The sequence below is a fragment of the Callithrix jacchus genome, chromosome 13 (genome assembly GCF_049354715.1).
Source record: "Callithrix jacchus isolate 240 chromosome 13, calJac240_pri, whole genome shotgun sequence".
Classification (NCBI taxonomy): domain Eukaryota; kingdom Metazoa; phylum Chordata; class Mammalia; order Primates; family Cebidae; genus Callithrix; species Callithrix jacchus.
Genome location: NC_133514.1, coordinates 106707387 through 106731402, shown reverse-complemented (window position 1 = coordinate 106731402; position 24016 = coordinate 106707387). Strand labels below are relative to the sequence as shown.

Below are 24016 nucleotides of genomic sequence, written 5' to 3'. Positions count from 1 at the left end.
TAATAATGAAGATTGACTAGTCCTTTGTCTATCTGCAGGATAAGATTAACTCTCTAGTGCAAGCTTTGTGTGTAGTTTACTTGGATGTGGCTCTTTTCATCTACTGATTAATTCATCCTTCCATCCACACATCCATTCATCCATCCACTATGACACTGGTTACAAAGAGTAGTTTTAAGTAGTCCATGGCCCAGAAAGCTTGATACATGCAATATGTCAGCAAGGAATAAAGATAGCAGTGGGAAGGGACAGGAGAGTTACATAAATGCTGCTATTCTCTACCACTTCCAAGAAGCTTGGGCGAGGCGTGGTGGTTTATGCCTGCAATCCCAGCACTTTGGGCAGCCAAGGTGGACGGATCATCTGAGGTGAAGAGTTTGAGATCAGCCTGGCCAGCAGGGTGAAATTCCATCTCTACAAAAAAATTAGCGTGGTGTGGTGGAACGTGCCTGTAATCCCAGCTACCTGGGAGGCTGAGACAGAGGAATTGTTTGAAACCAGGAGGCAGAGGTTGCAGTGAGCCAAGATTGTGCCACTGCACTCCAGCCTAGGCAACAGAGCCAGACTCTGTCAAGAAAGAAAGAGAGAGAGAGAGAGAAGGAAGGAAGGAAGGAAGGAAGGAAGGAAGGAAGGAAGGAAGGAAGGAAGGAAGGAAGGAGGGAGGGAGGGAGGGAGGGAGGGAGGGAGGGAGGGAGGGAGGGAGGGAGGGAGGGAGGGAGGGAGGGAAAGAAAGAGAGAGGAAAGAAAGAGAGAAAGAAAGAAAGAAAGAAAGAAAGAAAGAAAGAAAGAAAGAAAGAAAGAAAGAAGAAAGAAAGGAAAAGAAAAGAAAGGCCAGAAGAGCTATAAGCCGCTAAGTACTTTTAATTTTTTAAAAAGCCCAGCTAGTATGTCATGTTGGTCTCCTTCAAAGACTCTTTTTTTATGTCCTTAAAAAAATACATGAAACTTAAGTGACATAAAAAATAAAATTTTACCAGGTAAGGAGGCTCATGCCTGTGGTTCCAGCAATTTGGGAGGCTGAGGCGAGAGGATCACTTGAGCCTAGGAGTTCAAGACCAACATGGTCAACATAGAGAGCCCCCTCCTTAACAAAAAACTCAAACATTAGCTGGGCATAGTGGCATGCACCTGTGGTCCCAGCTACTCGGGAGGCTGAGGTCAGGGGATTGCTTCAGCGTCGGAGGTCAAGAATGCAGTGAATTATGATTAACTGTGCCACTTCACTCCAGCCTGGGTAATGGAGCAAAACCATGTCTCAAAACTAAATAAATGAGTAAAATTTACAATAATTTGTAAGAACCCGACTCCTAGGACTCCTCCTCATGGATTTGGTGTTGAAAAGTATGCACAGCAAGTGACTTTACAACTAATTCAAGCATTGTCTAATCTATGAGTTCACAAGGTTGCTCATCAATTTTTTCCTGCACCCCTCATGGATGCCCTCCCTCACCCTCTATATTGGATGTCCTAATAAACTAATGATTTTCTTCACACTCCCAAATTTTCTACATCTGCCGCTAACAGCTAATGATGTTATACTCCACTTCTCTGTGATCAAGATAATTCTACATTATTTTCCTTGATTCTCCGTGTCTCAGAGTGAGAAGTATCCCTTTCGTCTCCAAGGAAAACCTTTTGGTCTTAATACTGTCTGTGATGGTTAATGCGTTAACTTGATGGGACCATGGAGTGCCCAGACATTTGGCCAAACATTAGTCTGGGTGTGTCTGTGACCTGTTTCTGGATGAGATTAACATTTAAATCAGTGGACTGAGTAAAGAAGAGTGCCCTCCCTAATGTGGGTGAGCCTCATTCAAACAATTGAAGACCTGACTAGGACAAAAAGGCTGAGTAAGAGGAAACTCCTTCTGCCTTTCTGCTTCAGTTGGGACATTCGTCTTTTCTGGCTTTTGGATTCCAGTGAAAATACCAGCTCTTAATTAAGTCTCAAGCTTGCTGGCTTTCAGACTAGAACTGCACATTTGTTCTCTGGGGCCTCTCTAGCTTACCAACTACAGATCTTGAGACTTCTCTGCCAACCACGTGAGCCAATTCCCTCTAATAAATCTCTTTGTAGGAATAAATCTACATCTTGCCAGTTCTGCTACTCTGCAGAATCCTAAGGAAAACAATATTGTCTCTCACCTTTTCTGGTCTATATTGTCCCATCATTTTTTTACCCCGGCATTTCCTGGTTTAATCTCAGCTTCTCTGGTTTATTTTCTTAGACCAACAAGCTTTTCAAATTCTTCCATATTCAAAAAAAATTCTATCATAACATGCTTTTCCCCTCGCTCTGCCGTACCATCTTTTTTACTGCCAAATTTGACACATGTTGTACTCAGTGTTTTCACCTCTTTAACACCCACCCATTCCTAAATCTTTTTGCCACTAGAACTGAAACTACCCTATACAATTCAATATTTCAACAAATATTTGTTGAGTCTCTAGTGTATGCCATGCATGGTGCAGGTACTGCTCATCAGGAGTCTCCTCCTTTTCAAATCTGGCAGCATCTTCGCTTTTCATTCTACCTGAATTAAGTAAGTACTGTATTCTGAAGTTTTTAACACCTGTTTCACTCTCTTAGCTCCTAACTTCTGCAGTGTCCTGCTCTCCTGGTCAGCCTCTCTGACAGCTCTTCTCAATCACACTCAGTGACTGCTTATTCTCAGTTCACATCCATCTCTTTATCGCTATTTTTTGTTTGTTTTTTTAAGATGGAGTTTTGCTCTTGTTGCCCAGGCTGGAGTGCAGTGGTGCTATCTCGGCTCACCTCAACCTCTGCCTCCCAAGTAGCTGGGATTACAGCCACCCGCCACCACGCCCAGCTAATTTTGTATTTTTAATAGAGACGGAGTTTCTCCATGTTGGTCAGGCTGGTCTAGAACTCCTGACCTCAGGAGATCTGCCCGCCTAGGCCTCCCAAAGTGCTGGGATTACAGGCATGAGCCACCCCGCCTGGCCTTTATTGCTCTTCTTATCTCCTTATCCTGTGTTTTGACCCTAGAAATTCTCACCTGTCGTCAGGGCTTCAGCTGACATCTCCACTCTTTAGAAGGAAACACGAGTCTGACGTACTTCCTCTTTTTCTGTTAGGATGCGTTTTATTTTTTTCTCTTGCCTGAGTGCTCTGGGTAACACTTTCAGCACTACGTTAAATACGAGTGGTCAGAGTGGACATCATTGACTTGTTCCCATTCTCAAGAGGAATGCTTCCAGCTTTTTCCCTTTCAGGATGATGTTTGTTGTGGGTTTATCATAGATGCCTCTTATTATTTTGAGGTATGTTCCTTCAATACCTAATTTGTTGAATATTTTTAATCTGAAAGGATATTGAATTTTATCAAAAAGCCTTTTCTGCATCTATGAGATGTTCATATGGTTTTCATTTTTAATTCTGTTTATGTAGTGAATTACACTTATTGATTTGCATATGTTGAATCAACCTTTCATCCCAGGCATAAAGTCTATTTGATCACAGCGAATTAACTTTTTGATGTGCTGGATTCAGTTCACCAGTATTTTGTTGAGGATTTTTATGTCTATGTTCATCACGAATATTGGCCTACAGTTTCTTTTTTGTTGTTGTGTATCTCTGCCAGGTTTTGGCATCCAAATGATGGGTGCTTCATAGAATGAGTTAGGGAGGAGTCCCTCCTCCTCGATTTTTTGGAATAATTTTAATAGGGTTGGTACCAGCTCTTCTTTGTGCAGCTGTGAATCTGTCAATCTGTCAATCCAGGGTGTCTCTGATTCTGGATATTTCTCTTCTCCTGCTAACTTTGGGGTTGGTTTGCTCTTGTTTTTCAATTTCCTGTAGGTGTGAGGTTAGGTTGTTACTTTGAGATCTTTCTATCTTTTTGATATAGATGTTTAGCGCTATAATCTTTCATCTTAACATGACTTAGATGTGTCCCAAAGGTTCTGGTATGTTGTGTCTCTGTTTTCATTACTTCCAAAGAATTTTTTTATTTCCACCTGAACTTTGTTAACTACCTAAAAGTCATTTAGGAGCAGGTTGTTTAATTTCCATATAATTGTACGATCTTGAGAAATCTTCTTGGTGTCTATTTTTCTGTGCCTGGTCTGCTACAATATGCTCCAGGTCATTCATGTTGTTACAAATGACAGGTCTTCCCTATTTTTAACGCTGAATGGTACTAAAATATTGTGTATAGAGTTAGACCCCGAGATCTGCGTGTTGCACAACCAACTACACATCAAAATATTTGAAAAACACACGGTGTCTATACTGAACACATACACACATTTTTATATCACTATTTCCTAAACAATATAACAACCATTTACATAACATTTACATTGTATTGATATGCCAAGTAATCTAAAGATAACTTAATGTATGCAAGAGGATGTACTTAGATTATACAGGAATACCATGCCATTTTATGTCAGGGACTTGAGCATTTAGTATCGAGGGATAATATTATCCACTGGTGGACACAGGTTGATTCCCTATCTTGGCCATTGTGAATAATGCTGCGATGAACATGGGAATGCAGATATCTCTTTGACACACCGATTTCAATTCCTGTGGTTGTATACCCAGTAATGGAATGGATCGATGACACAGAAGTTCTGTTTTTTGTTAGAACTATCCCTATTGTTTTCCATAATGATTGCACCAGTTTGCATTTCCTCCAACAATGTCCAAGTGTCCCTTTGTTTTCCTTTTTACATCTTCACCAACACTTACCTTTTGACTTTTTGAGGACAGCCATTCTAACACACAGGAGTTGATAGCTCACTGTGGTTTTAATTTACATTACCCTAATGAATAGCGATGTTGAGCATATTTTCATATGCCTGTAAGCCATTTGTATGCTTTCTTTTGAGAAATGTCTATTCAGGTCTTTTGCCCATTTCTTAACTGAGTTATTCATTTTCTTGCTATTGAGTTCCTTATATATTTTGAATATTAACCACTTATCAGATGTATAGTTCGCAAATACTTTCTCCCATTATGCAGCCTGTCTCCTCGCTCCGCTGATTATTTGCTTAGTTGTGCCAAAGCTTTTTTGTTTGGTGTCATTCCATTTGTCTATTTTCTTTTATTATTATTATTTTTTTTTAATTTGTATTGCATTTTAGGTTTTAGGGTACATGTGTTGTCTATTTTCATTTTATTGCTTATGCTTTTGGATTCATATCTAAAAAAATCATTGCCCAGAGCAATGTATGGGAACTTCTCCCTTTATTTATTTTAGTAGTTTTACAGTCTCTGGCTTTATGTTTAACTCTTCAATCATTTTGGGTTGGTTTTTATATATGGTGTGAGAAAAGAGTCTAATTTCTTTCCTTTTCATTTGAATATCGAATTTCCCAATACCTTTTATTGAAGACACTGCCCTTTCCTCATTATATGCTTTTAGTATCTCTTTTGAAGATCGGTAGACTATAAATCTGTGGATTTATTTTTTTGGCTCTCTATTTTGTTCCATTCATCTGTATATCTGTTTTTATGCCAGTAACGTACCATTTTGATTACTATAGGCTTTTAGTAGATTTTGAAGCCAGGTAGTGAAATGACTCTGTCTATATTCTTTTTGTTCAAGATTGCTTTGGCTATTCAGGGATTTTTATGGCTTCATATAAATTTTAGAATTGTTTTTTTCTATTTCTGTGAAAAATGACATTGGAATTTTGATAGAAATGGCATTGAAACTCTATGCTTTGATTTGTATAGATATTTTAATAATAGTAGTCCTTCCAACTCATGAACATGTGATATCTTTCCATTTATTATTTATCTACTGCAATATCTTTCATTAGTGTTTGATAATTTTCACAATACAGATCTTTAATCTTCTTGTTTAAATCTATTCCTAGGCATTTTTGGTAGATATTATAAATTCATTGCATTGTTTAATTTCTTTCAGATAGTTCATTTGTAATGTATAGAAACACTACTTTTTTTGTATATTGATTTTGTATTCTGCAACTTTATTGAATTCATTTATCAGTTCTAACGTTTTTTGGTGGAATCTTTAAGGTTTTCTATATAAAAGATTATGTCATCTGTGAACAGAGACAATTTAACTTCTTCCTTTCCGATTCAAGTGTCTTTTATTTATTTATTTTTTGTCTAATAGCTCTGTCTAGGACTTACAATAGTATGTTGAATAGAAATGGTGATAGTGGGCGTATGTGTCTTGTTCCTTAATACAGAGGAAAAGCTTTCAACTTGCATCGTTGAGTATGTTGCTAGTTGTGGGACTGTCATATACGGCCTTTATTATAATGAGGTATATTCCTTTTTATGCTAATTAGTTTGGAATTTTATCATGATAGTGCATTGAATTGTATCAAATACTTTTTTTGTCCTTTATTCTGTTAGTGTGGTATACCACATTTGTTAATTTGTGTGTATTGAACCATTATTGCCTCTTTGGAAGAAAAGTCCCTCTTGATCAGGGTGAATGATCCCTTTGCTCTTACTTTGCTGAAGATTGTTGTACCTACACTCATCAAGGGTATTAACCTGTAAGTTGATTTTTTATAGTGTCTTTGTGTGGCTTATTTATCACAGTAATACTGATCTTATAAAATGAGTTTGGAAATATTCTCTCCTATTTAATTTTTTGGAAGAGTTTCAGAAGGTTGGTATTAGTTCTTTCAATGTTCTGTAGAATTCAGCAGTGAAGACATCAGGTCCTGGGCTTTCTTTCATGAGAGACTTTTTAAATATACAATTCAACCTCCTTACTCACTATTGATCTGTTTAGATTTTCTGTCTCTTCATCATTCAATTTTGGTAGATTGGATGTTTCTAGGAATGTTTCCATTTTTTCCAAGTTATTCCAATTTGTAGGCATACAATTTTTCATAGTATTCTTTCAGGGTTCTTTATATTCCTGTGATATCAGTTATAATGTCTCCTTTCTCATTTCTGAATTTTTTTAGTCTCCCTTTTCTTAGTCTAGGTAAAGTTTTGTTGATTTTGTTTATCTTTTCAAAAAACCATCTGTGAGTTTTGTTTATCTTTTCTGTTGTTTTTCTAGTCTCCACTTTATTTGTTTCTCCTTTAATCTTTATTATTTATAAATTGGAATTCATTTGTTCTATTTCTATTTCCTTGATACATAAAGTTAGACTATGTTTGAGATCTTTCTTCTTTTTTGATGTAGGGATTTGCTGCCATGAACTTCTTTCTTAGAACTCATTTTGCTGCATCCCATAAGTTTTGTTATGTTGTATGTCTGTGTTTATTTATCTCAATATGTTTTTAATTTTTCTTTTCTTTTTTTTTTTTTGGAGACGGAATCTCACTTTGTCGCCTAGGCTGGAGTGCAGTGGTACAATCTTGGCTCACTGCAACCTCTGCCTGCCAGGTTCAGGCAATTCTCCTGCCTCAGCCTCCTGAGTAGCTGGGACTAAAGGTGCACACTGCCACGCCCAGTCAAATTTTTGTATTTTAGTAGAGATGGAGTTTCACCGTATTTCCCAGGGTGGTCTCTAACTCCTGAACTCAGGCAACCTGCCTCAGCCTCCCAATAATTTTTCTTTTAATTTATTTATTCACCCATTGGTTTTTCAGGGGTAAAATTTCTTTCTACAATACTTGCAACTTTCCTATGTCTTTACAAGTATTTCAAAATAACTTTTTTTAAGTAGAAGAAATATCTCATAAGTCTTCTCCATTGATGGACTGTCACGAAGATTGGGAAAAAGAGGCTTCAAAGATTACCTGATACCTAGTGTGTCATTCACTGAACAAGAACAAAAGGGCAGAGGAGATCTGGGTGCAGGAGAGATGATGTTGAGATACATGTAGATACCCACTTGAGGACTTACAATAGTCAGGTATAGAATTGAGCCTGGCACTGAGCGGTAAGGGAAGACTCATCACACAGCTATAGAGAGCTACGGAGATATGGAGGACAACACCAGGGAACTGTAACTTGGTTAAATAAATAACCTCTCTCTGTCTAAGAAGCTAGATTGAAAATAAAAGATGACTCTGTAGTTTGAGTTACTCAAGAGGCTGAAGTGGGAGGACTGTTTGAGCCCAGGAATTTGAGTCCAGCCCAGGCAACACAGCAAAACCTCACCTCTAAAATAAATAAATAAATGAAAAGAAAAAGAAAATAAAAAATTACTGAGTCAAAACCCTAACGAGCATGAGAATTTTAACGATGATAGGAGAAATAAACAAAGGAGACAGAGGTGGAACAGCCAGAGGAGAAGGTAAAACCCAGTAGAGATCAATGGCATAGGAACCATGAAGGAAAAACTTTTAAGGAGCACTGACAGCATTGAAAAACTCTAAAAAGGCAGATAAACCTCAAAGTGTTCACATGTGGTCCTTAGTCACTTTGGTGAGAACACTTAAGGCAGAAGCCAGATTGCAATGGATTAAGGAGTAGAAGAGGGTAAAAGAATGGATTCCACGTGAATATACCATTGTTTGAAGAAGCTTGATTTTTCAAGATTAGATCGTCAGAGCAAGAAATAGAAAAATCATGGGTGAGCTTTAAATAAAAGCTTTAGAAATTTTGCATGTTAAACTCATTTATACGCTATGAGGAAGAAGATAGTAGTGTGATTGAAGTGAGGAAAAATACAGATGGAAACACATCACCAGGGAACTGGGAGGTGACAGGAGGCAAAAATAAACAGGGAAATCAACCGTTAAGTAAAATTGTTGCGTCTGAAACTAAAAGAAAGAGGGAAAAGGATCAGGACACATATGGATTGTGACATGGATCCTCCTTGAACCTCTGTATTTTTGTCAAGTAGCAGTCCTTTAGTTAAAACTGATGATGACAATAAGGGGTTGTTGGGAAATTGAGAAAATTAGGGAAGCTTTTACTACTTGTTGTGAGAAATAAGAGGGAGAAATTGCTAGGGATAGAAACATGACTGTTGGGCACCACTAAGAGTCCAGCCGGGATGGGAGAACATGACTTTGTAGTGGTAACTGTATACTTTTAGGTTTACTGTAAGTATCATTTAGCAGCCCAGCAACAAGTGTTGAGGAAAGCCATAGCACTGATCCAGATTTGGAGCTTGCTCTTGGAAGGAGGGTATTGGTAAAAGAGTGATAAAGGAATGGATCCAGGGTTAGTTTGGTATGACAACGAAACTTGGAGAGGGCTGATACAATGTGAGAAAATGGAGTGGTGAAGGGATTAAATAACTCACACATTTGAAGAGCAGGTAGAGTAGGAGTAAAAAAATAAGAAGCACAGGATGTGGCCACAAAATGGAAGCCTGCAGTTGTAGATTGCAATGTGAAGTAGTTCTAGATGTTGATGAGTTTCAGGGTGTGGACTGGGCATCAGTCAGTCAAACGGTGTGGAGAAAGGGTGGGGAAACTGGAGAGAGGAGGCAAGTTGGGTGTGTCATCCACAAGAGCATTGAGCTTACCCAAATACTGGCAGAATGGGGGGTTTACGGAATGACATTTACAAAGGTCTGACCAACCTATTTAGCAGAGATGGAAAGAAAAGAGAGAACAAAATATCAGAAATGGTTGATTCTTCTATGATACCAATCTATTATTATTAGGATCATCGATCCTAATAGACTCATCCATAGTCAAAGGTGAGTGAAAAGAACATCGTAAAACAAAATGCAAAGAGCTTAGAGGTTATCTAGCGTTGTGCTCATGTGAGCAATTGAAAATGTACAATTCACTTCATTTATAACCAAAAGTAGTTTCTAGAACAGCTAACTGCTTCACAATAGACAGGCTACCAAACAATGGATTTGGGCGTGCTGAGAAACAGCAAAGAATTTGAGTGGGTGACAGACGGAGGGAATGATAATGGCTGGGTGGAAGACAGAGCTGGCGAAGATGCAGATGGAAACTAGCCCAGAGATGTTACTGAGTAGAATTTTATAGTTGTCTGAGGAGTGGAGGATTAAAATCAGAGAGAAAACCTGGCCAGAGAACCATGGCCATTGTCTGTTTGAATAGTAGTTAACCAGGAAAGCAGTTTCTGATTGTTGTAGAATGATGGTTTCAAAGTATGAGTTGAGCATAGCAGCATATAGCCTGCATTCTGGTCCTAATTGCTATTTAGGTAGGCAGGATTCTATGATGACTACATCAACAACATACACACCATTCAGAAATATTTTTTAAAAATTGTCTGCTGAACTCAAATGAACCTATTTCCCACCTCTGAGTGTGAGCTTCTCCTCTGCCAATAGCTGTTCTTGTCTGGCCAAGTCTCCTACCAGGAACTTTTTAATAAGTATTCTAACTGAAAAAATAAGCAGGTAACTGGAAGGAGAGATAAAAAGTATGGCTGAAATAAAAAATAGAGAAGAGGGAGAACTCACACTGGAGATTCAAAACTGTCTCAGCAGACCTAAAATTCAGAAGAAGCACGGTTAAACATTTTCCTCTCCTGCCATGGGCTGACTGTTCCTCTATTCCGTTTAAAGCACAACATCCACAACATCCCTGCCAATGGACAAATTCTCTTTGGTTTTGAAGCCTATCAGTCTAGTGAACCTGAATATGTGGAGTAATTGGGTAAAAAGTTGAATTTTGGAGATGGTGATGATATTTTCAAGACATCTGGGAACTTAAGTGGCAATGAGAAACAAAGTCACCTTTATATAGCACAGTAGAAAGACAGAAGCCTTTGTTGAGAAAACAGATTTAGCAAAATTCAGGCCCAGAGTGGAAATAACCTTCTAACACAGGCAGTTTCACTTACCTTATGAAAGTCATACACTTTTTCCATAAAAAGACCATTGGCAATGCTGACATCATAATCATTGTGGGATGCACTTATATCAGAAAGGACTCTTTTCAGTTGAGACTGGAGCCCTGGCTGTTATTTTAAAAATGCATAAAGATTTATTTTTGGACTGCAAAGGTATGCATAATCTCATTTACACATAAAATATAACATGCATATTATACCATAAAAGAATTTTTTAAAGGCTATAAAAACAGCAAACAAGGTCATGTACATTATGTCTTACCCTTTCTCAAAATAGTGTCTGTGATCAAATGAAAGAATTTACTAAACACTTAACTTTAAAATAAAATTGTTAAAAGAAGGTAATGATTTTGCATAATATATATATTAAATAATTTTATCAATGTAAGTTGTCTATAAATATTCAAATAAAAAGGCAAAACACTTAGTTTCATGCATCTTGCCCAAATATGGCCAATATGCAAATAAAATATTAGTAAATCAATAAATAACAAGTAAATTATCAAAAATTCTACTCGAAAAATCTACAATCTGGAAATCTGAATAAAGCATATTTCTTTGCTTTGAAAGGATAGCTCCACATTCTTCAGCCTTCATCTCTTGGGCTCAAACCTCCCGCCTCAGCCCCCCCAAGTAGCTGGGACCTCAAGCTAATTTTGGTATATTTTGCAGAGATGGGGTTTTGCCATGTTGCCCAGGCTGATCTCAAACTCCTGGGCTCAAGTGATCCAACCGCCTCAACCTCCCAAAGTTCTAGGATTACAGGCATGTAGCCCCTGAACCTGGCTCACATTCTCTTTTTCTAAAAGAATATATTGTCTTTACCTGACTATTAGAAGAGTTTCCATGTCCTGAGGCAGTGTTAAAGTGAAGCACCTGTAAACACGGCACAAGGAAAGCAATTATTAGAATCAGAGGTTACCAGGAGAACAGTTTGCAAGAGGTTTTAAGAATAAAAATATCCTTTCCCAATAAATGTGTCTAATTGGCATTTCAAGTTCATTAGTGTCTTAGAGCCCATTCTCCTCAATTCTCCCCATGACTCTGAATGCACATCAACAGGCATATTTGGTTTTAATTTTTGTTTTGTTTTTTCTTTGTGGTTTTTGTTTGGTCTGTTTTGTGTTTTTTGAGGAGTCTGGCCCTGTCACTAGGCTGGAGTGCACTGGCGTGATCTTGGCTCACTGCAACCTCTGCCTCCTAGGTTCAAGTGATTCTCCTGCCTCAGCTAGCAGCTGGGACAACAGGGGACTACTACCACCACACCCAGCTAATTTTTCGTAGTTTTATTAGAGATGCGGTTTCACCGTGTTAGTCAAGATGGTCCCTATTTCCTGACCTCGTGATCCGCCTGCCTTGGCCTCTGAAAGTGCTGAGATTACAGGCATGAGCCACCAAACCCAGCTGGTTTTAATTTTTATTGCATTTTCTTTCTTTACCACAATCTGATTTTCACTTAGGTTTACTAGAATTTTGGAATTTGTGTCAATTTACATAAATGCTATAGTGCATTGCTTCCAACTAAATCATGCCTGTCTGGTAGTCAGTCCACACACAGATGTTAATGCCTCAGTGCACAGCTCTCCCAATTTGACAATGAATGAAAAGCATACTTCAGCAGCAGAACTCTACAGTTTTCAATACAGTCAATGAAACGTGACCACCATCACGATAGTGTAACTCAGAATCTACCTGTGGACTATTTTGTGATTTATGGAATGAATAAGCCTCTTTTTGAAGTGATATGGCAGCTATAATTTTAATACTTGGGCCAATACAAATTAGGTCATCAATTCATGTGTTCATTTAATATTTACTAAGTTTTATGTACCAGATTTTCCTTTTTGTTTGTTTGTTTTTGTAATTTTGGAATCATGGAACCTATCAACAGTTCCTACCGATGATTATTCCTAAATTTTTTGAAACGTCATTTTATGTAGAAAGCACTGTTTTACTTAAATAGGCCCAAAAGCTCTATATCATCACCATTTTTAAAAATTTTTATATATTTATTTTTTAATTATACTTTAAGTTCTGGGATACATGTGCAGAACTTCAAAGTTTGTTACATAGGTATACACATGTCATGGTGGTTTGCTGCACCCATCAACCCATCATCTACATTAGGTATTTCTCCTAATGCTAACCCTCCCTTATTCGCCAACCCCTTGACAGGCCCCAGTGTGTGATGTACCCCTCCCTTCCCTTACTGTGTCCATGTGTTCTCATTGTTCAACACCCACTTATGAGTGAGAACATGTGGTGTTTTGTTTTCTGTTCCTGTGTTACTTTGCTGAGAATGATGGTTTGCAGCTTCATCCATGTCCCTGCAAAGGACAGGAACTCATTCGTTTTTATGGCTGCATAGTATTCCATGGTATATATGTGCCACATTTTCTTTATCCAGTCTGTCATTGATGGGCATTTGGGTTGGTTCCAAGTCTTTATTATTGTGAACAGTGTTGCAATAAACATATGTGTGCATGTGACTTTATAGTAGAATGATTTATAATCCTTTGGGTATATACCCAGTAATGGGATTGCTGGGTCAAATCCACTTGAACACTTAAAAGTCTTTCTCCCCTTTCCTCCCTACACCATGTCTTACAGAGTTTTCAACATGTACAGCTTCCCCTAACTTTCAGCTTATTGAGACTACAAACTCAGAATTTGTACTATCTCTAATATTTGGTATTATCCCTCATATTTTTATCTTATTGTTTATAACTACACGTTGTCTCATATAAAGGAGGCACTATACAAATTTAGTTAAGGTTGTCATTTGTACTAACCAAATTTAAAAACTATATTTTGTGTATCAGGCATAATTTTGACCTTATTAGTCTGATAGAGGATTTTCTCACAGCAATGTATATACAAAATAACAGTTACCAAATACTTCCTCCCCAAAGCTGACTATTTTTAACTAATCCCACCATCATTGCTGTCATCAACCTCACTGTGGTGGCTTCTGACAAAAGAAGAGAACTTTTCAGCATTTGCCCCCTATGCTCCTTTAATTCAAAATTATTTTACTGAGGTTTATAAAATTTAAAATGTGTTGAATTTAGAGATTTTAATATTAAGTGGGTTCAATTTAAAGACAAATTTGTTGAATTTAATATAATAGAACTTGAATGCTTAATATTTTCAGTTTCAAAACTTCCATACTTACAATACAGTTCAAAAATTTGTCACTGTTGTCAGGTTGTAGTTTTGATCACCCTAATTATTTACAAGCAAATTTTATGACTATTTATGGCATGTTTTCACCTATGGAAAAATTCAAACTTCAAAATTTTGAACTAGGACCTGCAGTGACACTGTATGACAGAGAGCCTTGAACAATTCTAGTTCAACAGCCCATAGGAATGCCAGCATTTGCTTTATGGAGGAGTTTACTTAGTCTTTAGATCTGTAGATTTAATCGACTGTCACTGTGAGCATATAGTACTGAAGGACCTGTCATATCAGTCGACAAGAACATTTGTGCATGTTATCATAAAGAAAACATGATGAAAACATAGACGTCTTTTAATCTTCAACCTTTCACTATATTATGAGAATCTTGCATCTTGCAACATCTCTACTTGAAAATAGAATAAGCTCTTGGCCAAACGTGGGTTTTCCATGCATTTTAAAAATGTGTTAGTTATCTCTTCCCAAATGAGAGAAAGAATTCATAAGGAGAATATGCTGGGTACTCTACCCTTAAACAATCCTGCCTCTGTTTTTTGGTCAATTTTACTGTGGCTGCGATTTCACTGGTGAAATTTGGGGTTGGTCACTTGTCATCAGGAGAGGAAGTTTCAACAGGGAACTTCCACTCCATGGAATTATTTTTGCTATGACAAGAAAAGAAATAAAAGCATGAATTTATATATATATATATGATGCATTTCAATGGCAATGTCTTGTGAGAGTGAAGAGAGGAGCAGGTAGCTTATGAAACAGGAAAATCACTTTTTAAAACATTTATATTCAGACGCTGTAAGAAAGAACAGTAATATTCGAGCTAAATGAAAAAAAAAATCTGACTTTATAAAAAAATATACTTTTCTTGCTCTTTCACTCAAATGGTGAGCAGCCTTCATGGCACTTCAACTGCATCGAACCTCAAGCACATGGTTCTTGACTTTAATTGAGTAAATATATATATTTACTCTACAATATATATTTAATAGGATAAATGAGCCAGAGCTTCATGAGGAATAGTTGAGCTCTTTTTGGGGCCAAGATAACTCAAGACAAGCCCAAAATATCTTGTCAGAAAGCAAAAATATTTCTACTGGCCCAGCTATGACAATTTAAGCATGAAAAAGAAAAAGATCTATGGGAATGCTTTAAAAAGACACAAGATGGAAGCCATAAATCGATTGAGTCTGGATTCATCTAAAATAGAAATGTGTGCTTCACGGTGACAAGGGTCAGGGTGTTGTAATGAGACACCAGCTGAGGTAGGGGAGAAGCTGAAAATTAATTTCCTAGAAGACATTTACAGAGGACTAAAAATGTGTACAGATGAATTATGTAAATGCTTTTCTGTCTCTATTGTCTTTTCTCCTCTTACATATTTTTATGCAAGATTATAATAGCAAGAGTTATAAAAAGTCACACATGAGAGTAATTGATGAGACAGTAAAGAGTCACAGAGCAAACTCCAGCAGAACAGCAGCTCTCTCAGTTCTCCATAACTCATGGGCTGTTGACCCTGGTCCACCAGGCATGAGATGCAGGGCAAGGAGACCTCAGAAGTTGTACCAGACAAGAGGATTGCCCCGACATGAAAGCATGCAGTAGGTAAGAGCTGTGTCTTCCATTGCATTAAAATCAAGCTTTAGTCATAGACATGGAGCCTACACATCATTGCCTCACACACTGAACAGTGACAATTGCAAGGTTTTTTCTTTTTTTGTTGGATGTCATCAAATCAACATCCTCCGTGCACAGGTGAGGACACTAATGCCCACAGAGATGAAATGATTTTCCCAAGGTCAGAACTTGGACCCAAGCTTCTAACTCCCAAACCAAGGCTGTGTGTCTCCATGATACCGAATCATCTCACCTTGTTCTGAAACAGTATGTACTTTTATGAATGAATACATTTATTTTGTTGAATGGTTTTCAAAGGCTTTATATTTATTTATCAAAATACTGACTTTAAAATACGCTTCGCAATGAGGTTACTTTGACCTGTGTTTCAGTTTGGTGGCTTCCAAGCGGTTCTCAACTGGAGACTGACTTTGCCATTGAGGGTTTTCTTTGGAAATACCTGGAAATGTTTGTTTTGACTGGGGAGGGGCGTGCTGCTGGGTGTACTGACGAGAGGCCAGGGCTGCCGCTAAACGAGGCATAGGCCAGTTCCTCACAACAAAGAGTGATCCAGCCCAAAATGTCAGCAGTGACAAAGTTGACAAGACCTGCTGTAGAAGTTCGTCCTGAGTTTGAATCTCACGTCTGCCATCTACCGGTACGCAGTATGTCACCCCTCCATAAAATCAGGATAATATTACCCTTCAGTGTGTCAACATGAATATCAAGTAAGATCCTATTTTCAGGGCTCATCCCAGATCCTGAACACTCACGAAGTTCTCAGCAGAGAGTTGCTGCTGTCATCTCATCGAAGTGAGGTATCCTATGTACTAGGTTGTAAACCTCTCTAGTGCTTGAAAAAATGGCGGTCTAAGTCTCTGTCATTGTTCTCTAGCAAGGAATATTTACTGAGCTACCCAGATAAAGGAAGGAATTATTCTAGCTTAAATTATCTACACAAATGATTTTCCACATGAACTGAGGTATGACAGGTTTCGACAGGCATGAGATTCCTCTGGCAAGCCCTTCCGAACTAAAATAATGGGAGAAATAGTGGGGCAAGGGGTGGGTACAGGGAGGTGGGGGCAGAAAGTGATGATATCAAGGACTCTGCATTCAGCCTGGACCTGGCGCCTCACCTGCTGTTGAGCTACAAAGTTTCTATGGCAATTTTCTGAGAAGGAAGAAAAACCTGGACTATTCCACTTCCCTGTAAAGTGCAGCCCAAGGCTGTGTACAAGGGTGCGTTAATAAGCACTCCTTGAAGGTGGCGGTGAGTGTGATGGTGGTGATCATGTGAAGACTATTCGGGTGGGCAGCTGTTATCTGGCATGTACTATGATGTTATTTGTGCACAGGTAACCAGTGCTTCAACTAGGCCGTCATTGGAATCTCCTTCTAACTCTCCTGTCTCAACGATATCTACTCAGGCAGTGGTTCTCAATCTTTCACGTGCACCTGGAGAGCTCATTAGAACCCAGAGTCCTGGGCGCCACACCCATAGTTTCTGATTCAGTAATTCTGGGGTGGATCCCAAACATTTGCATTTCTAACAGGTTCTCCAGGCGGTGCTGATGCTCCTGGTCTGGGAAACACACTTTGAGAACCACTGCACTAAGGGAACACATCAAAGCTGTAGTGCTTGGAATGTTTCTGCTGCCTTCGGGCTCAAAAACAAGTGGTACAAGCTGTGTGTTTTCTTCACACCCAAAGAGGGGCCCATGGAAATGTGTGAAGATGTGACACCTGCGCCCTCATGATGACCTCCATTAACATGGGAACCATTGCAATGAAATGTGCTCATGGGTAAAACAATTTGTCCCAATGATTAACTGCAAAAGCTGAGACTGACCTTGTCAATCTGAGAGACACAGTCGCCTCGAGCGCCCAAGCGGACCAGGGCCAGGGCAGTGAAGAGGCTCAGAGAGGAAAAGAACACATTTCCATTTCCTTGATTGTTATCTATCTCTCTGAACAGGTTGAAGCAAAACTCGGCATTTGCTGCAGCAAGGGAGGCCATTGTGAAAAGGAGTGCAGCCTAGAGGACAATGAGAAAATGAAATTAGTTCCTGGTACATTTTCTAGGAATATTATAATTTTAGATTATTTATTTTTTTACAATTTAAACCTTCATTTCTTCAGCCTTGAATGTAATCATCAAATAACTATAACAAAAAGGGAAAAGTTCCCTTGGCCCAGTATCCTGTCAATAATACCCTAAAACTATCTCTTCCCATTAGTGGACATTTCTATCCTCTGTGACCTGTTTCTAGCACTGAAGCACACGCAGTCACGAGGCTCACTGTTTCTCAAAGCATCTCAGATTTCCTGAACTGAAACAGAGAAAAAGTCAATATTATATTAGATAGTCTGTTTGAGGCAATGTAGCCTTTGCTTTCTAAACCATCTGTAATTCAATGCAATGTTAAGTTTTTGAGGTTGAACACACGATTTTTAACCCATTCTCTCCATTATGGCCTCTATAACATTCTTAGAACAATGACACATTCGATCTGTCCTAACAGACATTTCATAACTGTCCTAATTTTAAGTATATGCATGTTTTGTCCTATAAGTGTATTAATTTGTTTAAAACCATTTTCTGATTTTTTTTTTGGAATGCAAAATGTGATTATCAGAGTATGTATCATGAACATGTATAAGACTTTTCAACCCACGGGCCTGTTTCTTCCTGGAGAACCCAGGGTGCAGTAACACATTGGAGATTATCTTCAAATTCATGACGTTGTTTCTGAAATACACAGGGCTGCCACCACCATGGAATTCTTCAGGGATCCACTTGGGTAATTTTTGTTGTTGTTGCAGAATTTCTCCACAACTCCAGTTGATCTCAAAACAACAGTTAGGGTTGTCTCAGACTAAATGAACTTACCCGAATTCTCCAAATTATTCCTCATGAATATTCAATGACATTACATCTCACAGTGTAGCAGGTGCCAGGTGTTGCAGGCGTCAGGAGTCACAAACCCTTAGGAGACTTCATTCAAGTCTCAACTCTGTTGCTAACAGTTGTATGACTGGGTCAAGTCTTTAATTTCTCTGAATTTCTAAGTTTCATCTTGTTCAAATGAGATGATCTAGCATAGTAATTCTCAACAGAAAATCATGCTTCCTTGTACCTTTCACTTCACGAGAAGAGCACACATAGGCATCTGGGGGCTGGCATGTTGTGGGTGGGGAAAGGGGTCACAAGGAGGGAGATCCATGCCGTCTGAAACAAGAGCATTCTAAAATGGCCGTTGTATTGGCTTTGTCACAGTTGCAAATACTTAATGCCTTTCAAAATTGCAAATGAAATTAAAATAAGTTTTTAAATTTTATTTTGTCAAATGGGAGTTTGAGTTAAAAATATAAAAACAAACTTTTCTAGTACAGTGCATGATCCAGAGTAGACATTCAAACATTCAATAAATTGAAGCTGCTACATTTACTATTCTCTGTAAAATGCTAACAGCCTGTTCTGTCCTAAAAGACAGCAAACATTTCCAGTAAGAATGTCCCTGAGGGACCCATACTCGGCACTTTGGAATTTCAAGCACAGAGAACACCATTGAGGCATGACACCCTACATGATGCTGTTTCTCAGGGTCGAATTTAGCCATACGCAATTTATTATAAGTCACATTTCTCAGTTACACCCCAGGAACATGAGGTGAGAAAATCATTCATGCCCCACATATCTTTAAGAAACAACACCTATGTTATTTCAAAAGTTACCCAGATAAAAAGTATGTTGATTTTATGTCTAATCCAAGTAATCCAGGGTAAAAAGCAGTGGCAGTTGTGATTAAAGCTACAGGAGAAACCCCTTGCAGCCACGAAGACAAGAAACGATGCAAGTCAGGGCTGGGTACACAGGGTGGGAGTTGGCAGGAAAAGGGCAGCTTTATTCAGTGAGTGATATTGGCAGTGCCAAAGGCCCTCAAACTTTTGAGGGATTCAAATAATATTTTAAACCTAAAAATAATTATTGCTTCTAAAGTATGAAAAAAATAAGATCCATATTAGCAACCTTACAATTAAATAGAAAACAAAATATATGTTGATTTTTCTATTTAATTTAGTATTAATAAGAATTTCATTAATTTTAGAAGGAAATTGTGTACTAGATTCTCTCCATCCTAAAGCATTTCCAAGACTTCATACTGGTTGCTGAAAACCAGACAGTAGTAAATGAATTGCTCTTAGGAAAGAAACTTCAAAAGCAAAGTCATATTAATTCTTTCAAAGTATTTACAGTAAAAATTATATTTAATAGAAGATTGGGTGCATTTTAATGTTTTGATAAAATGTAAGCTAGAGTTTTAAAATAGGACCTGAAAGATTTCAAATGACCCTGTTTAGAAACCTTTTTTCACTGTCTAATGGGGGTTGGAAGCTATAATTTCCCAAAGTGCAAAAATATACTTTAAGGACATTTCTCTTTGTTCAAATTCCAGTTCTTCTTCTTGTGTTACAAATTATATCTTACTATTTTATCCTTTAGGGCAAAAAAAAAAAAGATATTTTTGAATAGTATCCTTTAATTACTTTCTAAGCACCAATCACAAATTTTCATTTTCTAAACTTTCAGACATCCTATTTCTATGGTAAACTATTGATAAAACTTATCATCTTATTGAAGAAAAGGGAAGCTACACAAGAATGTATTCATTCAGCATACAGAGTGCATAAATGTTTAGCTTAGGTAAATTTTATGGCAGAGAAACCATACTAGAAAAAAAATCACTTAGGGAAGCGTGAGCCAAGACATTCCTAGATAATTGTAAATTCTCAAGTCATGACTCTTAAAATTATAGGTGATGCTAAACAGTATATACTTAAGCATTCCTGTATAGACATGTTCATGTATGTTTAAAATAAATATCAAAAAGTATGTTCCATTTGACATAATTATTTGTATTATCTTTCTCTATGCAGTGCACTGTAACTTTCAGGAATGAAAGTAAGATTTGTTTCTCCTCATCTGATATAAAGTCTAATCCTCATCGGCAAGTAAACAATTATATTTAAGGCTGAACTGATTGTTTTGCACTCCAAAGTTTCCATCAGGTGACACATAAATAAAAATTAGCATGAGACCAAAGCTGTGATTTTTCCTTTCACCTATAAATACTTTCACAGCAACTTAAATAAATAAAATGTCAACAAAAATAAACTAAGTTCAGACAAGCCATCAATAGCTACCAATTGACTTGAGTCTCAGTTAAACAACTAAGAAAGTTGACAAGGAAAACAAATCACTTTAAAGCAACCCAAAGAAGAAGTCAGTGTGACGTCACCTGTTTCTCTTTGTCTGGACATGAAAATGCAGGAAAATTCCTTTCAAATCATAAAAGAACTTGGTGTTTTATAGTCTAATTTTTCATTTTGCTAAAAATATACCATATTCTTATGTTTCTTGCATAAATATTTTAGCTTAACATACAAGCATGAAATTATAATTTATAATTTTAAAGTTAACACAAATTAGCAAGTGCTCATGGATGGTTTCACATCCCAAACTTCAGACTTGAGGGTCTAAAAGTCCACGGCAGCCTGAAGCCTATTTGATTTCTTATAGTCTATTTTTATCTGAGATCTTTTTTATCCCTTCAGTCCTTTAGTCAGTATACTATTTGTGTCAAACACAATAAAAGTAGATATTTTCTCACTAAAGCTTCTTTTTAAAGTCTAATACAAAGCAAAAGTAATTTTTAAATGAAGCATGAGAAAATTCAGGCACAAAACACATTCAATAAAACATGAAATTATGATACTGTTTTATGAATCTAAATTTATTACACTAACTGATAAATTATGTACCTTAAATACTTGATAAAAATATTACCTAGTCTTAGTATACTTTTGCCTGTACATAGAAAATTAATTATAGTTCATGGTACATTATTTAAAAAAAACTTTTACATTTACTGAATTAATATATACATATAGGAAAGAAATGAACAATCACTAGAATGTGATTAATTTTTATTCTTATCAATAAGTCAAATACAATGCTATACAGATACTACTCTGGAGAATTATTTTAAAATCCTTTCATTTCTTTTAACACATGGTTTCCAACTTTGATAAACCTCTAAACAAATTAGTATATTATGCACTTAAAAGAGTTCAATTCTAATCTCAAAATTTAGTATATTTCAACCTATAATGCCTTAAATTAAAACACAGGAAATGTAGAATCTAGATTTGCACATAATCCCTGCTTATCTGTTCAAAGATGAAACATAAAGTTTTCAACGGGTGTCCGATCCCCATGCCATTCTCCCATGACACCACCTAAATCAGTCATAGACAGGCTGTAAGGTGGAGAAGCAGACAAGAGGACCAATATCCAATCTGGATATTGTTTGATGAGTTTAATGTCTCAGACACAAAGTAACCCAGATTTCTCTCTCTCTCTCTCTGTGTGTGTGTGTGTGTGTGTGTGTGTGTGTGTGTGTGTGTGTGTCTTTTTTCAAAGGATCTGGCCAGACTTTAAATTATGGACCTTAGAAATATTTACCTTACTGTCTTCATAGAGGAAGTTGGCCGCTGGTTGGGTGAGTCCGAAAGAGTTCCTTGCATTACTCTGAAATATAAAGCCTCTGACTCAGACACTCCCTACTTTTTTTTATGATGGCCATGATAGTTTTAAATAATGTCATTAAAATGAAATATATTCAGGTGCTTTATAAAGCAAATTAAAAGAAGTCTGTAGAGTATTAGCTACAGCTCTAATTCAAAAAAGTTGAATACAGATTTTTAATGAATCAAATTTTAGCATGAAATGTTATTTCATTTGATATTACTATCACACAGTATTTTTATGTAGTAAGTGTAGCTATCCCTATATTAAGGCACACTTATTACATATGGAAATTCAATTACTGATTTTGTTGTTTATTTGATTCCTCCGCACTCGGATTTTGGTATTTCATGAACATGACCAAGCCCCACCCTGGAAAAACTCATATTTTGGCATCCATAAATTCAGCTGTCATAGAGGAGTAGCACTGCAGTCCCAGAGAGGCGAAGAAAGCAAAGTGGCTATAGAATAGAGTGAGTGGGTCTTTTCTCATCCATAAAATAAAAATTCACATCACTTACATTTTCATTAATACACACACACACACACACACACACACATACATTTTTATTCTTATCAATAAGTAAACTACATATATATATATACACGTGTGTGTGTGTGTGTGTGTGTATAATCACCACCATGATATTTATGCTATATTTGGGGAACACCGTATTTAAGGGAGGTAGGTGAGCTGACCTTCCCACAAGTGTTTGCCCATACTGCCTTTATTTTCATTGAATGATTGATGAGTATGCTGACAGTTTGAAGCTTTCTAAGGTAAACATGCTATCAGAGAGAGATGCATTGGAATATATTGAACACATGGGAAGGGATATATACCCCTATCAGAAAAGAAATACATAAGTGATAGGAACTTAGAAACCAAACAAATATCCAAAAAAATGAGCAAATTTGATAATTCTTAACTCCAGAGGAAACAAAGCGAAAAGTATATCATAGTACACATTATAGATCAACTGTGGATAAAATTGCCATTGTTGTAATGATTTAAACCCCACAGTCCTGGTTAGATGTCCACTGAGACTCATTTCTTCCCTTTGTCTACCACAGCTTCTCACAAGACCTTGGTTTATCTAGCATATCCAAAAATAAACTGTGCTTCACACCAGGACATGGTTGTTCGATTCTGACTACCTTAGGCACACCGGAAGGTTTCTGACCACAACACTATGCCCTCATCATCTTAAGGCTGTCTGAAATCACCATGGCAGTAACTGTCATCTCCCACGCCACTGATAGAAGTTAGGTTTAGAGGGCAAATAAATCAGACATGAAAGAATACACAGAGTAATATGCCCTTCATGGAAACATCAAACCAGACAAAACTGTATTTTTAAGGATGCTTACATGGGTGGATAGACAAAGTGAAGGATATAACTGCTTTAGTTACCTCTAGCGGGAGCGGAGGTTTTGTTGCTAAAAGAATGGGGTGGAAGGTTTTAGAGGCCCTTTCGATGTTCTATTATTAACTTGCATGCATCTGTTGAATGCACGTTTATGTAGCCACATTATATTTCATTACTTTTAAACTCAACAGCAACAAAGAAAAAAGCATAAAGAAACCAAATGACCAAATGCCTCTGAGATAGGGTCATGGCACATTGTGTATAACTGATCATTGATCTGTTCCTGATAGCAGGTTTTGATGGACAATGGGCTGGGACCCCCAAGCCAAGGATACACAGGTGTCAATGAGGTAAAGAATAGGATGCAAAATAAGACCAAGACTAACTGACATGGCCCAAGGAAGAGACCAAGGGTCACAGTGTTCTCTCCAGCAGAATCCAAGCCCAAGCACGTTTGTGTGTGGTGATACAAGCTGCCTCACCAGAAAAGCATCCCTCCACATGTGCGACCTGGAGAGATTTCAGGCCTCTGAGCA

The 24016-nt window shown here is 37.5% G+C and overlaps 1 protein-coding gene across 1 annotated transcript in view; it reads right to left on the bottom strand.

Moving 5' to 3' along the window:
• Nucleotides 1-22092, bottom strand: part of SERPINB7 (serpin family B member 7) — a 31881-nt gene extending 9789 nt beyond the window's left edge. The window contains exons 1-4 of the mRNA XM_002757294.6: nucleotides 22048-22092; nucleotides 17371-17556; nucleotides 11532-11582; nucleotides 10698-10814 (exon numbers count right to left, since the gene is read on the bottom strand). Coding sequence (XP_002757340.3) covers nucleotides 10698-10814; nucleotides 11532-11582; nucleotides 17371-17538 — 336 coding nt within the window. The 5' untranslated portion in view covers nucleotides 17539-17556; nucleotides 22048-22092. The remainder of the gene's footprint in view (nucleotides 1-10697; nucleotides 10815-11531; nucleotides 11583-17370; nucleotides 17557-22047) is intronic.
• Between the last annotated feature and the right edge of the window lie 1924 nt (nucleotides 22093-24016).